This window comes from Lissotriton vulgaris, chromosome 1_1 (genome assembly GCF_964263255.1).
Source record: "Lissotriton vulgaris chromosome 1_1, aLisVul1.2, whole genome shotgun sequence".
Lineage (NCBI taxonomy): Eukaryota > Metazoa > Chordata > Amphibia > Caudata > Salamandridae > Lissotriton > Lissotriton vulgaris.
In genome coordinates, this window is record NC_141685.1 from 656,862,976 (window position 1) to 656,879,607 (window position 16,632).

The 16,632-nt window shown below is 43.3% G+C and overlaps 1 protein-coding gene across 3 annotated transcripts in view; it reads left to right on the forward strand.

The window, feature by feature from the left end:
* Window positions 1-16,632, forward strand: part of PRKACB (protein kinase cAMP-activated catalytic subunit beta) — a 229,443-nt gene that overhangs the window by 187,441 nt on the left and 25,370 nt on the right. For all 3 annotated transcript variants that reach the window (XM_086954285.1, XM_086954284.1, XM_086954287.1), the window contains exon 8: window positions 13,064-13,186. In XM_086954285.1, the coding sequence (XP_086810411.1) occupies window positions 13,064-13,186 (123 nt within the window). The remainder of the gene's footprint in view (window positions 1-13,063; window positions 13,187-16,632) is intronic.

Consider the following 16,632-nt stretch of genomic DNA (forward strand, 5'->3'; position numbering starts at 1 on the left):
GATCCAGTCTGACGCCTGGGGATATTCTAAGGTAAGTAATCTATCACTAACTAATGTCTCTTACAGATATATTGTTACACAAGTAGTAACTTGTGCTTCCAAGTCTTCTGACTTCCACGAACACCTTCTTGCAAAGTTCCACATTATTTGCAGGGGCTCAGGGAACGCTGGAAGACGACTTGTGCAGACTGCGTCCTGCCTTGCGCCTGTGTTCCAACTAATAAACAACTTGCTTACTTAATTTTCATCTGAAGGCGTACTTTTCAATTTGGCGATGATCTTAGTTGGAACACTAGGAAGGAAACAAACCCATTTCTACTATGTAAAGTATTTTTTCTTCAAATTTCGTTGGACTCCGCCTGATCTTCATTCTTCCCTGGTAATCACTACATATCCAGGACATCATTAAGGTACTGTTTACCTCGTTGAGAGACTTTTCATTTAATTTAATTATTTCTTATGGCAAGATTTACTATGGCTCAAATCGGGTAGCTAGGATATTTTGCACCACTTTACCCTTCCTTGCTCTGGCCTTTTCTGTCTTTTGTACCATTTACTGAGCCTTGGATCTTTAATTTTTACTGTTTTCGACCTTTGCCAATACAAAAAATAAAAGGGGAGCAACTGTTTCAAATTTGAAAGACACATCCCCTGAGGCACGCAGAGGATCGCTGTCCGCAGAACTTTCAGTGCCTTCATTCTTCTCCTCGCTCTGAATTCCTGAGAGTGACATCATATCGCCGAGCGTCAATTACACGTATCGCTTACATGTGCAATGTTCTGCATAGGTGCCACCATCTTGGAACTCCAATTCTCCTCAAATCTGTCATTGCGTCCTTGCTTCAAGATTAATAACGCGTATCCAGCATGGGCGCAACGTTTACTAATCACTTTACGGCCATATTGAATGTACACTTATGCTGTAAAACTATTTCTAGTTACGTGCTTGTATTTCCGCAAATTCTATCACAGCGTTAATTTTATAACAAGCACAACTGCTGTTCAGGAATCCACTTCTTCGTCTTCTGGGCAACCACTCCGGATTATTTTAAAATTTACAAGATATGAGTACTGTCAGACCATAACTTAACAAATAGTGATCCGGCACTCCATTTAGTCATAAAGAAACACATTTTCAGAAACAGAAGGAGCAGGTCATGATATAACTTCTTTATTCTTTTTATTTTAAAGACACGAGGTAGTCAATGCGTTTCGTTCTTACGGACGTCATATGTACAGGATATATACAATAATACAAAACTATACATTTAAAATACAATAATCAACTTTATGGGTTCATTTATATCCTTTGTTTGGACACAAGCGGTGGCAAAATACATAAGCCACAGGAAACCGAATATGTTCCTATCCACAACTACATTTATGACAATTTTAGACCTGCTAATTCAAAAACATATGCATTACATTTTCAGTTTAAACAAAGAAAAAGGAGAGGGTCAAGGAACAAAATATCAATGTATTACAATTTCATTCATGTCAAAAAGCAGATAAGCTTGCTATAAAAACATCAGGGAGGACATTTCCTGATGTTTTGGTTCGCAAACAACATAATGAAATACCCTGGGAGACATCACAGTTGGTACCAGCCAACTACAAACCTCTATATTTATTAGGCTATAAATAAGCGCGTACCAAATTTATTCTTAATGCGTTCTTTTTACGTCACTAGATAGGATAATTTTCATAAAGAACAGACGTACTTGTTTCGAATAGCTTCCTAAGGGACAAATATCAATTATGTAATGTATGTCAAAGTTTTCAAGCTGCTTTAGACAATTGCGAATATGCCGATTTATCAATGGATGCACATACCTCAGTGGGAAAAAGTAAGAAATGTTGTAAACAATGATGGTGACTGCATAGATCACATCCATTATAGTTAGCAGCGCTGAATTTGTATGTTTCGAACCCTAGAAAATCAAGTACCATGGGTTTTACTCAACATGAGCTGATTTAAACTTAAACTCGTATTCGAATTCAAAATGACAATTATGATTTAAATCCATTGTGCAGACAGACCTGATTCAAAAGGCAACTAGTTGGGCAAATAGCCCAAGTGCAGGTTCACAATTAGGTTACAAGAACGATTCATATGAAAACGGAAAATTTAAAAGTGGCCCGTAGACATTTATTCGCAAAGCCAAAGTCCATATCTGAACTTAATATATTGGAAAGAGTGACAGATTACATTCTATTTAGTATTACCTTATCAAGTAATTTTCTTGTACTGCCTACTGTTTATGAGATTGCTTCAAGTCATGATGAAACGATCATAAAGAAAATTATGCATTGTTCTGTTAATGATTCTAGTGACACACAAAAGGAAGAACAGTTTATTCTTAACATGAAAAAAGAAACTAATACCAAAGGTTTATGCACCAACTTTTTGGCAAGCGTCTCAAGGCGCGATGTTTCCAGGATGATATCCTCATTTTCGGGAAGGATAAAACTGAACATGAGTGTGCTTGAGGAAGTATTAAGTACTTTAGCGGAAAAAGGATTGACTGTTGACCACTCTAAATGTAAATTTTGTGTGAAATCGGTTACTTACCTCAGTCATGTTTTGTGCGCAGAAGGTGTTGCTACTAAACCTCAGTTAGTGGATGCAATCAAAAATGCCCCTCCACCCTCCAGTAAAGATGAGGTGAGATCCTTCCTTGGCATGGTGGAATTTTACGGCAAATTTGTTGAAGGTTTTTCTAGTAAAGTTTACAACATTGGACAGTTACTTAAAAGCAATGTAGATTTGTATGGTCTCATTTAAGCAAGAATGAATTTAAAGATATCAATTAAGCTATAATTCATGCTCCTTTTCTGTGCCCCTTTGCTGTGAACAGTAAATGCGTAGTCACTGTTGACGCAAGCAACAAGGGTTTAGGGGATGTCCTCTCCCAAATTGATGCATATGCGTCCAGAGCCCTATCTCCTTCAGAGAGCAAGTTTTTTGTTATTGAGAAGGAAACCTTAGCTTGTGTACGGGCTCTCAAATGCTTTCCGTAGTTTTGTTTGAAGTGAAAGAGAATGCATAGTCAGATCAGATTCCATACATCATTTGTTCTTTATGTATCTACTCTGTGGGCTTGCGGTTCCTCCGGCCTGTTTTCAGGCCTTACTAATGCCTTTTAGCGTCCGGGAACAGTGTGCAATGCCTTCGGGCTTCAAGTTGCGTGAGACCTGTATGCGGCAGATGTCGGCGACTGATCCACATGCGATCTTTATGTGGTGCTTGGGAGAGTACCACGACTCAGAGGAGCGTGACGCCTGCCTGCAGCTGAAGCCAAAGTCCCTGCGGGAACGTCGGATGAAGTTATTGTCCACCCAGATGTCCTGTTCAGAATCCTCGCGTTGCCGGTCCCCATCTCGAGCTGGGACTCCTGTTCGGGACAGGTCACAGAGTCGTTCCCACGGACTTCGCTCGCCTGATGTAGTTAAGCACAAGAAAAAGTCAGTTTGTTGACCTCACATAAACGTGATGTTGGGTCCCGCTGCTCCCTGTCTTTACCGAACACTGGCCCTCAGGAGTCAGCCCCCACCTACCCACCATTTCCTTGTGTTGGGACGTCTAGAACCCATATGGAAGCCTATTCTCTGGCTCTACAGGCCATCTTTGGGTCACCCCCTCTCCCTGGCGCGCCTTCAGATACCACAGAGGGGGTAGGGACTCAGGTCGGGAATTCGCCGGCGGGTTCGTCCTCTGCTCCGATCGAGTGCTCTGACTCTTGTTCCGGACTCGTTGCGATGTCGGGGCACAACCCAGAGGGGCATCCCCGTCAGACGTCAGGCCGCAGTCCATCTTGTGGTGTCGCCGTTCAGCCCTGAGAGGCTCCCTGCACCGATGCCGGATGTAGCTGCAGCTCGGAGCTCGACTCCGAGTCGATGCCGTTCTTCACTGCACTTTCCCATCTCGCTGCAGGTCAAGTTGACGCTGGCATGATGCCTGGTGGATGGGTCCTCTTTGGCGCTTGTCATCGTCGAAGCAACGCCATCTCTACTACGGTCATCGCTATTGCTGTCCCCTGCTGATCCTCTGTTGGAAGAGGATGAGGCCCCTCTGGTTTCGCCACCCCCAGGGTTGTTTTGGTGCTCCTTGGAGCAGGTGCCCTTAGACCGGCAGGCTATTGGGCGTCTTCGGGCTGCAGAGGCATTTGATGGACGGGTTAGCCTACAACCGTCCCCTACGGATGAGTTATTGTTGCCAGATAGAATGACCACAAAGGCTAGTGCGATGTTTGCGAGTACTGTTCACAAAGCTTTGGATATCTTACAGCTACAGCCGCTGTCCGTCTCTTTGCCTTCTGATCCCCTGTTGGAAGTGCTTCACGAGGGTGCTGTGGAGGTGGAGCCCTTGCTGCCTTTTGGCGGGTCATTGTATGACATTCTTCTTAGGCGATGCCCTCATCGGGATACCCTTTGAGTCGTGCTATTGCACATCATCGCCCAGCTCCAGATGGCCCGCCTGTTTGTCACTGCATCCTAGGACTCAGGGGCTAGTAGTCCACGTAGCCTCAGCCTTGCTACCTTCCGTTACTTCCACCCACTAGGGAGTTTCGATGGTTGGAGTCGTGTGGCCGCTATATCTTTTCGTCCACCACCAGTTGGCATTGAAAATTAGAAAAAAAGATATTTAAAGTATTTTCATTTTCAAAATGTGTACTTTTAAATAATAATGTATTGTTAATATCCTTTTAATTAATTTAATTAATTGACCACGTCTTGCGTGTTTGCACTGGGTATGTTTGCCCTTTAGGACTCTGTTGAAAGTCTCCTTTCATCTCTTCCGGAGGGCCTTCAAGCTGACCTGGCTCGGCTACTTCACGATGGCCTTGAACTGGCACGGTTTTGCATTCGGTCGGCCATTAACACCATTGACTCTGTGGGTCGGGCTATGGTCAGGTCATTTGCTTCACGTCGCCATGCCAGGCTGCGCAATGGCAGTTTCCCTGCAAATGTTCAGGAGTGCTTCGGGATTTGCCCTTTAATGGAGCCTCCTTTTTGACTGCCATGCTGTCTCAGCGGTCCAGCATCTCATGTCTGGGTTTCCATGAATTTTGTGGTTTCTAGTCCTTGTGGCGGATTCTTACTTTTAATTGCGGTATTGTCACTGCCTTTTCTAGATAACAATCTGTGGGTTCAGGATAATGTTTTCTGGATGGACTGTAAGGCACATCAGCCATTTTTGCCCTTCTTTGCTACAGCTAGCCAGCTGTTTGTTTTTCTTTTGTGTCCTCGGTCTACGAGCTAGTCTCAAGTGGTACCTTTTGCTATTTAAAGGGATGTGACATACCCTATGTGGAGTATTCATTGGCTATTGTATAGCCACTTTTTTCCTTGCACAGGAAGTTTCTTCACTGCTCCAGGGACTGTCTTCCAGGATAGTGTAGATCCTTTCAAAGTCTGCCGTAGAGTCTTTTTAGGATGGTTATCTTATGTCCCTCTGGGGAATTGTTCTATGGTCCATACTGTAGGCTTCTCGCTTCGTCACGCTCTTCCTACTGTTGTGGTCCGCCCCATCTAGTGAGACCCACAGAATTGGTGCGGCTCTGTTTGGAGTTCGTGTTGTAGTCTATGGTTGGTCCGTAGCACCCTCCTGCTTCTGTGGATGCAGTATTGTTGTTGTTCCGCCACACCAGGCTAACCCTGGCGTGTTCATGTCTTCTTTTCTTGCCTTTAGCTGTTCTTTCTGGCTTTTCACTGTGCTCTTTTTGCCATCTTAGATGTCAGCAAGTGTCCCTTGTGGGTATGGTGTTCTGTTCTGTTCCGGAGCAGTTTCTATTCTGTGTTCTGTGCGGACACGTTATGTGAGTACACACTGGGTATGGGCACAGTCACGGGGTGCCTGTGGTATGCCTTGTGCCACTAACTTGGCTGCGTTCTAATCATGTGGTGTTGTCTGCTCTTCAGTCTCTGGTGTTGGGAAGTGCTTAAGTCTTCTCTCATGGCTCAAATCCTGTCTGTTTTTTGTCTCTCAGAAGTGGGTCTACACCAGATACGTCATTGCTGTACATTGCCTTGTGCCCCTATTTCCCTATGCACTTCCCAGGCAGGGGCTCAAGTCCATCAGCTCATTGCCGTACTGAGGCTCAGGTCCTCCTGCTCCTGGCCACTGCTGATGTTATCAGTGGAAGTATTCTTCTTTAAGATGCTCATTGTTGTGTATGCAGTATCCGTATATGGCTGTGTCTACATATACCCGACTATCTTTGTTTGTGTATTACTGGCTCATTCCTCGTTGGTGTTGTGGTCAGTATCCCCGCATGTCATGCAGGAGACCAGGGTTCAAATCCTGGACAGGGAGGATGATGTCGCTTTTAAATTGTCTTGACATATGTTATATCCTGTTATGGTTAACATCAGTGCCATTGGTGCCAATTGTGCGGCCTCCTACATTATATGGGGCATGCTCTTCGAGTTTCCCTTGTCTATATATGTGTCTATATGTCATGAGATTTACACAGAGCTAGAGGGCAAGCATCCTACGTTTTTCCTTGCTGTAGTGTCTGGGGTTTTTGCCCCAGATTCTCATTCTCTCTCTCTCTCTCTCTCTCTCTCTCTCTCTCTCTCTCTCTCTTTCTCTCTCTCTCTTGAGCTATCTCTCTCGATCTCTCTCGATCTCTCTCGATCTCTCTCGATCTCTCTCGATCTCTCTCTCGATCTCTCTCTCTCTCTCTCTCTCTCTCTCTCTCTCTCTCTCTCTCTCTCTCTCTCTCTCTCTCTCTCTCTCTCTCTCTCTCTCTCTCTCTCTCTCTCTCTCTCCTTGATCTTTCGATCTCTCTTTCTCTCGATCTCTCACTAGCCTTAGGTGTGTGCCCAACTGTTACCGGTATCCTTCTTTAACCATTGTACCTCTGGTTACAGTTGGCCAGTTGACTCCCTGGTGATGCGCCCATCTTTTTCTGCCGACGCGTACATGCTGTTGTTGCTACATTTCATTGGGCTTTGCAGAAGTGTGGTGTGCTGCTCACGGTCCACACTGTTTGTTTGTGTATCCCTGTCATTCACATACCTGTATCTCCGGGTAGTCATGGCTCTGTATATCTCTGCATGGGGACTTCTGTCCCTCCACGTGTCATTTTTATCACCCACTGTTGTGTGTACACAGTTTGTACGCTCTGACTCGGTCATGCTGTTTTGTCCCTTCTCTTTGTCTTTTGCAGATCCGTGAGATCCTGTGCTCAGAATGACTTTTTCTTGCAGAAGTTTAAGGAATTCCTTTCATTTTGCACTGGCCATTCTGGTTCTGTTCTTCCTTTCCATCCCTGTCTGGACGTGAGAGGTCTCATACTGTCCTCTGGCGGATTGTAGTGCTGTTGCCTCCCCTTGTTCAAGCTCTTACAGAGCTTAATCCTGTTCTTCATCCCTCCCTTCCACCTTCATCTATTCTTTATCCAATACTTTGGAGTCTCTTTGACTATGCTGCCTTCATTTGGTTTGGGGTCTATTTGACTATGCTGCAGTCAAACAGCCATTTATAGGGTGTAGGGTTGCACATTCTCTGTTACAGAAATATGGTCAATTACCATGAGCCGTGTTGTTCCAGTCTTGTTGCCCTTTACAGTTATGCTGTGGTTGCACACTGTTTATCGTTTGCTATGACATCCATTTCCAATGCCAATTTTTTGTCTCATAAGAGGGCATGGTTCTTCGCTTCTGCAAGACTGTTTCTAAGAGTGGGTACTCTGCTCATTCCCTTCAGTCCTTTACAGTATGAAGTACTCTTAATCTGTCATACATGGTGATATTGTTCTCCATTCTATTATTTATTGTCCTTGTTTCAAAGATTTTTGATCTTTTTCGGCACACTGTTCTCAAACTCTCACAGTTTTAGAAATGGCTCCACTTTGTGGCGTGGAAAAGTTTCACAGTCAAAAACTGACATAAGCATGCCGGGAGGGACTTATATGGCTCCATTGACGCCATATACGTAAACGACGTCAGGACGGAGCCATGCTACGCCGCCCCCTGGCGTGCAGAGGTACTATTGAAGATTTTCTAGATCCAGTCGTACGTCTGGGGATATTCTAAGTTAAGGAATCTGCGGCTAGACTGTCTCTACCAGATACATTGTTATCGAAGGTAAGTAACTCGTTCATCATGCTTACTGGCATTTTTTATTTTATTTAGAAAGTTTTATATAGCACGAACGTGACCCTTGGGTATAAAAGCGCTTCACAGATACATGAGGTAGGTTAGAGGTACATCTTGCATGGCATAACCATTCAGTGATTGAGGTAGGTTAGGTATGAAGCTATATAGTACATGTTTCACAATGATATGAGGTAGGTTCAGTATACATCTATGAAGTATTAGCATAAAATAAGTACAATGACGTGGTATATTTAGGCTACTACATGACATCGGAATTTACATATATCGATATAATTCCTGTATATGTCTAACTTCAAGGTTACCATAAGTTATTCTACTTGCCTACTGTATACTGTACTCCAGTAAATATAGTTCCGAATTGTCTTTATCTGTGCATTCTATCTCCAAATTCTGGGTAGGTTTAGCACCGCAAGGTTATCCCCAGTATAGCTGGTGACTTTCTCTTTTCTTACATTTGTTGTTCAGTTTTGGAAACATCTATGTCGTGGTGGCGGTTATGTCCTTTCTTGCCTATGTAAGGAACTTACTCATTAGGAAGAGCTTAGCTTCCCTCTTGAATGTTGCTGTGTTTGTAATTTTCCTAATATTTGAAGGGAGTGAGTTCCATATTCTGGGAGCTGCCCCGAAGAAAGCTCTGTCATATGTTTTCCTGTTCCGGAAGATGGGTGGTCTCAGCAGCAGCTCCTTGGCACTCCTTGCTGGTCTGCCTCCTCCAGATAACTCTATCTTCTGGGCCAGGTATCTTGGTGTTTTGTAGTGGAGCGCTTTGTGGGTGATACATGCCATTTTAAGTTGGATTCTGGCTTTGTATGGTAGCCAGTTTAACGATTTCAGGTGTGGCGAGATATGATCAAATTTCCTCAATCCGGTGATGAGTCTTGCAGCTGCATTGAGGCATGCTTTTAGTGGTGCTGTGGAAATGTTTGCTAGACCTGCTAAGGTTGTACATCCATATTAAATCCTTGAGATAACTAAGGATTGTACTGCCAATTTGAAAGCTGCCGTAGAAATGAATGGTTTCACTTTCCTAATGTAGTTCAAGTGAAAACTGGAATTTTTTGCCATTGATTTGATGTGGGCTTTCATGTCTAGGTTATTATCCAGCGTGATTCCTAATGATTTCGCTGAGTCCACTAGAGTAGGGGTGCAGTTTAGTGCTGTGATCAGTTTGGTCCATTCCTTCACTTCTGTGTGGTTCTTTGGTGGTGAGATTAATAGGAATTCTGTTTTTTGTGCATTTGCTGATTTAAATGCTTTGAGGGAATGTCATGTTTGTTCAACATTAAGGGTCCCAGGAATTAACAAACCAAGTATGTCGGAGGGTGCAGTGGGTTTGAGAGTAAATGTGTAGTGTTTATAAACCTTCTGATTTCTTATTGAAGACCTCTTGCGCTACCACCCAATGCAGTTACTGCCACCACATAAGAAGCCCTTCCCAAATCCCCCCTTCTCCTCCCCCACCTTTTCGTTATTGTAGTAAATGTTTGTTGCCCTGGTGATCATTTGCCCATCTCAATGCCTCACCCACAGCCCCTGCTATTCTGTACTAGAAGTGCCACATTCCCACAGTGTAGGAAGCTAGCTCTGTATATTCTATCCCAAAATAAGGTATAGTGTGCACAGAGTCCGGAAGATCCCCAAAGATAGGCAGAGGCTAAAGTAGATAATACCTTACTCTCTATTTGTGGTAGTGTGGGTGAGCAGTAAGGCTTATCAGAGGATAGTGTTAAGTATTTATTGTATAAACTCAGTCAACAAATTATTTCACACACTTAAAGACTGAACTCTAACCAATTTGTTTTGTATAAAAATATTATTTAGTTGGATTTTATTTCTAGAATCAAGCCAGACCTGGTACAGGTAAGTGTAATAGTACTTTGCAAGAATATTGCAGTTAAATACAGTTTGAATGCAGTTGAATGCCATTGGATTGGTTACAAGTAAGTCACTTGTTCATAAAACGGTAGGAATTACTGTTCATTTACTACTGAGATTACTTGGTCTGTTACTTTTCAGATGACTTTTTAAGTTACTTTTTCTACTCAGTGTGATATGCCTAGATATCAAACTGGGACATTTCCTAGCTAAAAGGTAAGTAAATCAGTTTTGACAAATGTACGTTTTCTTAAGGTTTCATACAATTTTCCATCTCCACACTTAGAACATTTTTCCCAGAAAAACAGTCAATGCAATCCTAGGGGAAGAAATGAAGTTATCGATTTAACTGTAAGTACTTTGTTTTGGGAGCTGGTTTTCTGGGGTTAGAACAAGGGTTCCTCCAGGGTCAAGGATGCACCCTCAAAGCAACCTCAGCTGCACTAGGGTGGCCGGGTGCTGAGGCCCAATGTTATCCAATGGGGGATAGGGGGCCTCCGGTTGATGGCTGCGCACGAGCAGGCCACAAGGTTGTGGGAGCAAAGCTCTTGGACTTTAGCTCAGGGCAAAGGGGGATCAGAGTTAGCACCCAAGGTGCACCCACAGCAACAGCCGGGTGCAGGGTGCTGTTTTGGCGTCAGGTGATCTCTTACTTTCAAAGGGGATTCTCTGGTTTGAACAAACCCTGCAGGCTTGGGCACAAATATCTTCTGGAGGCGACCAGTGGTTGGAAAGAAAAGTTGGGATGTCGTGAGATGACGACGGGACACAGTCGGTTAGGCCACCTAAGGCTGGCGTCGGGTGCAGTGGTGTCTTTTGGCATCAGATTCTTCTTACCGGCTCCGGTCGCGGTGATAGGGCTCCTCTTGAAAGGGGCTGCAGGCGTTGTCCGGAGACTCGAGGCTGGTCAGGGATCACCACATCCCAGGTCAGGATCGCTCGGGAGACCTCTTCATGATGATGGGCCACTCAAACGTGGGCCGTCAGCGTCTGGATGCAGAGTGTGCTAACTTGCAGTTTTGAGTGGAGCCAGAGTCTGTTGGTGAGCAAATCCGGTGCTCACGGGAGACAAAGTTTGGTTGGGGAAGGCAGGGCCGATCCTCTGGGGTCTGTGGGGCTGCTGGCTGCAGGACACATTGGAATTTCGCTGGAGCAGGGACAGGCTGATAGGACTGGGGCCAAGTCAGCTGGTTTCCTCCTCCTCTTCTTCCTTCAGCATGGTCCTTCGGTCCTTCTTCTTCTTGTTTCTTCTTGTCTGAGGAGGCAAGATTCAGGGTTGCCCCTAAATACTAAATTTAGGGGTGTTTCAGGTAGGTAAAGGTTGGGACCAATGGTTCCTTCCTTGAGGTGAGTACAGTCACTATTATGCCACCCTACAGTAGGAGGGGGGCATAGGCCTCCCTCTGGTTGTCCGGGTCCCCCCATATTCTAGATGGCGTGGACTGACTCCCCCCAGCAGAGGGGTGGGGTTGGCAACGGCGGGCACACCACTCTTAGACTACATACTCAATCGTATTACTGCACTTACAGTGTCTAAGAATGGACTTAGACACTGTAGGGGTACAGGGTTCATGCACCTGTACCCTCACCACTGGCATAGTGCAGCCACCTAGAGGGGTGGCTACCTATGCCATAGGCGGTCTGTTGTAGGCGTGGCACACAGGGATGTGTGCCATGTCGACTCTACACTTTGTTCTGTACCAAAACACTCAGCCTGTAATGGCAGTGAGTGTGTGTGTGTTAAGGTGCAGGGCCTCTAAGTGTGGCACAATAAGTGCTGCAGCCTTTTGAAGTCTTCCCTGGTCACAGTACCTTGGTACCTATGGTACCTTTTACCAAGAACTAACATGTTGCCAGAGAGTTGCCAATTTGGGTGTGCAGCAGTACAGATTTAGGGAAAGAACATAGGCCCTGGGGACCTGGTTGGCAGGAATCCAAGGCACATATTTAAGAAAACAAGGACTCCCTGGCTAAGTAAGATACTTCTAGGACAGGGTAAAGCACGATGTAGATAACTTCCTAGACAGTTGTAATAGCTAAACGTCTGTGAATAAATTGTCATTCCTGAGTAAGGAAAATATAGTGTCAAGCAAGAAAGATTTGTATAAAGATCTATGTTTATTAAAAAATAGAAGAATATAAACACAATAAATTCAACAGTTAATTTTAAACACAAAATGTGCAATCAGTTTTGGACACAAAATGTATAATCAATATAGTATCACAGTTAAAAACAAGAACATTTCTTTATCTAATTAAATAAACAGTATCCAGGGCACACTCAGTCAAAGTGCACCAACATTAGGCAAAAGAGGGGGGCACCCAGACAATAAGGGGCACTTTCCTACACACAGCCTTCCTTGTTTGGTTTTGTCTGTGCATGTGCACTGGAGGTTATTCAAACCCTGAAAATGTAGTTATATTTGTGTGTATTGCTAAAGCTGTGATGGGGAAGGAGAGGTAAGGCACATCACCTCTTCTAAGTTCAAGGGGCTAAGAGTAACAGGAGGTTTAGGGACTAACTACTGCCTAAATAAAAAATGCTTTTGTGCTACATTTTTTGTTTACAAATCCACCTATGATCGGGATATAACATTTTTTTGAAAACAGCGAAGCAATTGCAAGACTTATTGACTTTGCCAATGCTGGTTTAATATTTGGTAAACATAGTGCCTCATTCCTGTTTGTCATTGTTGACTGTCATTGTTGACTCAGCTGAAATATTAGGTTAGGAAAAAGCAAGATAGTATTTGTGTACATTGAATGCAAAATGGGTCATGATCTAAGATCTGAGTGCTGATTTGTTGATGTGGCATGTAGGGCAATCAGTGAACCAAGGCAAAGCCCACTTAAGATTTCATTACTTTGAGGTCAATAACTTATGTTATTTACTGTGCTTGGTATGAAAAGTAGTTGGTTTAAGCACCATCTAAAGAACATGTCAGTATTAAATGAACACTCATGTCTACAAAAAAAGACCATGTGCAAGATGATTATTCACATTTTATATTGATGCTTTGAAAAACAGTTGTGATATCCGAGATCTTTTTTCCTATTATAGGGCTACAACAAAGCAGTGGATTGGTGGGCATTAGGAGTTTTAATCTACGAAATGGCAGCTGGATATCCTCCATTCTTTGCAGATCAGCCAATTCAAATTTATGAAAAGATTGTTTCTGGAAAGGTGGGTATACTCATGCTTCCAATTGGTTAATATAAATCGTGCCATATTCATTCTCGTGAGCAAAGAGGACAGCGCTAAAAGTCCTTACTGTAGTAGGGTCTATATAAATGTAGTGAACAGTATGAACATTCTAGAGGTTATGTCATTTTTGGTTAAATGTCCATCTTCATTTTTCAAATGTAAAATTCTAGTTTTTTTTATTTATACCAGGTGCAGCCTCCAAGGTGCTATCATATTGGATAGAGTAAAATATTAGTGTTTCATCCGTATCATTCAAATGAGACAAATCTACATTTGTAAATTGAGCAATGGTCCTGTAATTGAATGGGGTTCATTTCATGGTAGGAAACGGTCTAACAAGTATTAATTTGTTATCACATTATCAGGTAGAAAATCTCTTCTCTTCATCCAAAAGAATGTTGGAAGAACATTTGGGCACTTTAGGTCTACTAGCAGCTAGTGTGACCAGACATCTTTAACATGCATTCAGATGTGCCTATTAATTTTGAAATTTTCTTTTGGTAACTCAACTTCATATTCTATAGACCTAAATCAGGCTGGTATCTCAAATGGTTTCCAGAAGCAGCATCTCTCATCATGTTAGCAGACCTCCTGACTTCCAGCCTTGAGCTGGGATCTGAATGGAGTTTTCAGGGGACAACTAGCCTGCTAACAGGAGGGGTAAGGGAGGAGACTTTGTTGGTGTGGTTGTTGATGTGAAATTAGAGTGGAGATGGGCACAGGTAATAAGATGGTATGAAAACCAAATCTCAGCTTTCCATAAAGGCATGCTACATGACACATCTGATAGACACATCTAGCTGCAGATTTCTTACCTTTGAATTTCCCTGGTGTCAAACTGGATCCAGAATATTCTTTTATCTTGCAATATCCCTGCACGCCGGTAGGTGGCGTCAGTCAGATCCAGATTTGTATTGGTGCTTACCAACACCTATATCTGCACCTACAGAACTCTGAGGTCGGTTCCTCAGCCTTATTCTGAAGGGCTAAGAATGTAGGGAGGTTATGAGGGGTGGCTTGACCCTTTTACTAGACCATCCTTATCAAGACATCAACTGCTATGAGGAATTCGGTGAGGCCAGCGGATTGGATGCCTCCCCAGATTCTGGCCTGCTTCTCCCCCTACCATGGCTACAAAGGAGGGACCATCATACGCTTTGGTGGTGCAAAGGGCATCTGAGGTCCTGGACCATCAGCTCCCTTCTGTAGCAGTCAAGATGAATATCTTGACAGGGGTCCTGCAGCCAGGTGTCTCCTCCTTCGAACTCTTGCTGCCCTTCAATGAGGCCTTAACTGATTTCCTTCTGGTTACCAGGTCCAAGCACAGCACAGGGGCTCCTGTGAATATATCAATCGTGCGCCATCACACTACATTGAGCGACTCAAAATTCCTCACCAACCACCCTACCCCTGAGAGCTTGGTGGTCCTAGCGTCTACTTTGGTAATAGGAAGCAATCCCTGTGTGCTGGTAGCACTGTTCCTATGGGCAACTATTGCCCAATGAACAATTTACTATGTGCAAAATTCAATGCAACAAACTTCAAACAAAAAATATTTGTACTAATGTCTGTATTAAACTCACAGCATTAGAAAATGCGTTCATTCGTGAATTTTTTAACCATACAACAGTGGAATACTGCTCCACACTGTTCCACACTTAATTTCATGATACGCAAAACAGTTACAATGAATGATTCATTAACATCAATTCATAATCTTAAAGTTGAACATGTAGATATCCTTCTCATTGATGACAGACATATAAGAAGTGAGCCCTATGCATTTCGGGACACGGGAGGTCCCTTCCTCAGGGGCATGTCTGTAAATAAGTAAATAAAATGTCAGTGTTCATGTATTTAGGAGTAGGATGATAACTCAATAACAAAAAAGTTCATGTGTCACTAGATCCAAAATATACCGTATCATGTGGTTATGCTAATAAATGCGAAAGAAGGAGGTAAAGACCAATTACATTACCCCAATGGTGAAGGAAAGTGTGTGCCTCTGTGAATGAAAACGTCCAGCATTACTTAGAGTGAAAGACCGGTGTTTGAAATACAATCAGTGACTAATACCAGCAGAACGCGATGTAACACAAGTGCAAATTGTAATATCTAAAAATGCAGCTCACCTGCTCAAAATGAGAGCAATGTACTATGACCAGATTGAGCAAGCGCAAAGCTTGCAGAACCGTCTGCTCTGTTTACATAAAATAGCTTTAAGTGATCAAAATAATGATAAAGCTCCCGAAAGTTTGTGCGTGTATGGTGAAAAAAACGGCCTTATCTTACCGAACGTAAACAACTCCTACTGAAGGGGGTGCCTCTTGAGTGCTCCTGGGAAAGGAGCAAAACGGTGCAAGTGCTCAGATTAAATCAAAGTGAAGTCGTCAAAATGGAATAAACACCGTCACTTACCAAATTCTGCGGCTTTAGACGTGTAACGCAATGTTAAAGTGCTCACTGTGGGCTGAAAAAATAACAAATGTCTTGATAAAACTTGGCTGCCAATGCAGTCTGAAAAATATTGAGACAACGCAAAGGAGTACGAATTCTTACCCGTAAAGAAACCACGTCGGAGAACTCTATCGTGCTCTGGGTCGTTCGAAATGCGCGAGTGTTCGTGAAGACGCGATGGAGCTTCAGAAATGGAAATAGGACCAGTAGAAATCGTTCTAGACAGAGGACTATAGTGGCGTGCCTCGGTGAGTGCAAACATGTATAAAATGCTTGAATAAATCTGAAAATAAAAGGAAAACTGGTCCCTGTGGAGGTGTAACATGAGATAAATATGTTAAGGAATGTACAGAAAAACTTACAACACCAACACTTGTGTAGCAATTAACAAATCACACGAAAGTCATGTGGTACAATTTGGAGTGGAGAAATACAATACTGGTTGGAGCTGAACACGAATGCTGGAGAATATTTACACATAAAAAATGTTGTAAAACGATATCGGCATTGTGCAAACAACTCAATTATGACAACATCAGAATTCATTATAAGAAACAACTATATTCGACCCGATCATTTAACCCTTTGGGGGATAATGTCCCAAGAGAATCTATCCAATAAATTTCCTTTTGCAGCAATCTCTTGTGGTTATCAACTCCTTCGAGAAGTTTTACCACTTTAACTATCTGACAACGAATCTGGGAAATGGTGTGCTTGGCTTCTTGCTAATTAGTGGCTACTACACTAGAACGCACAGTTCCTTTATATAATTGCTGGCGATATGGATGTACTGGTCAAAACTATTTGCGTACGCTTTTCCTCCTCTCCCACTACTTCTGTTAGTGGTACGCAAACTACAACAACATTCCCTGACGCTCATTCTAGTCGCTCCAAGTTGGGCCAGACAACCATGGTACACCACGCTGTTGCAGATGTCTGTAGTACCACACCAAAAACTCAACTTATCT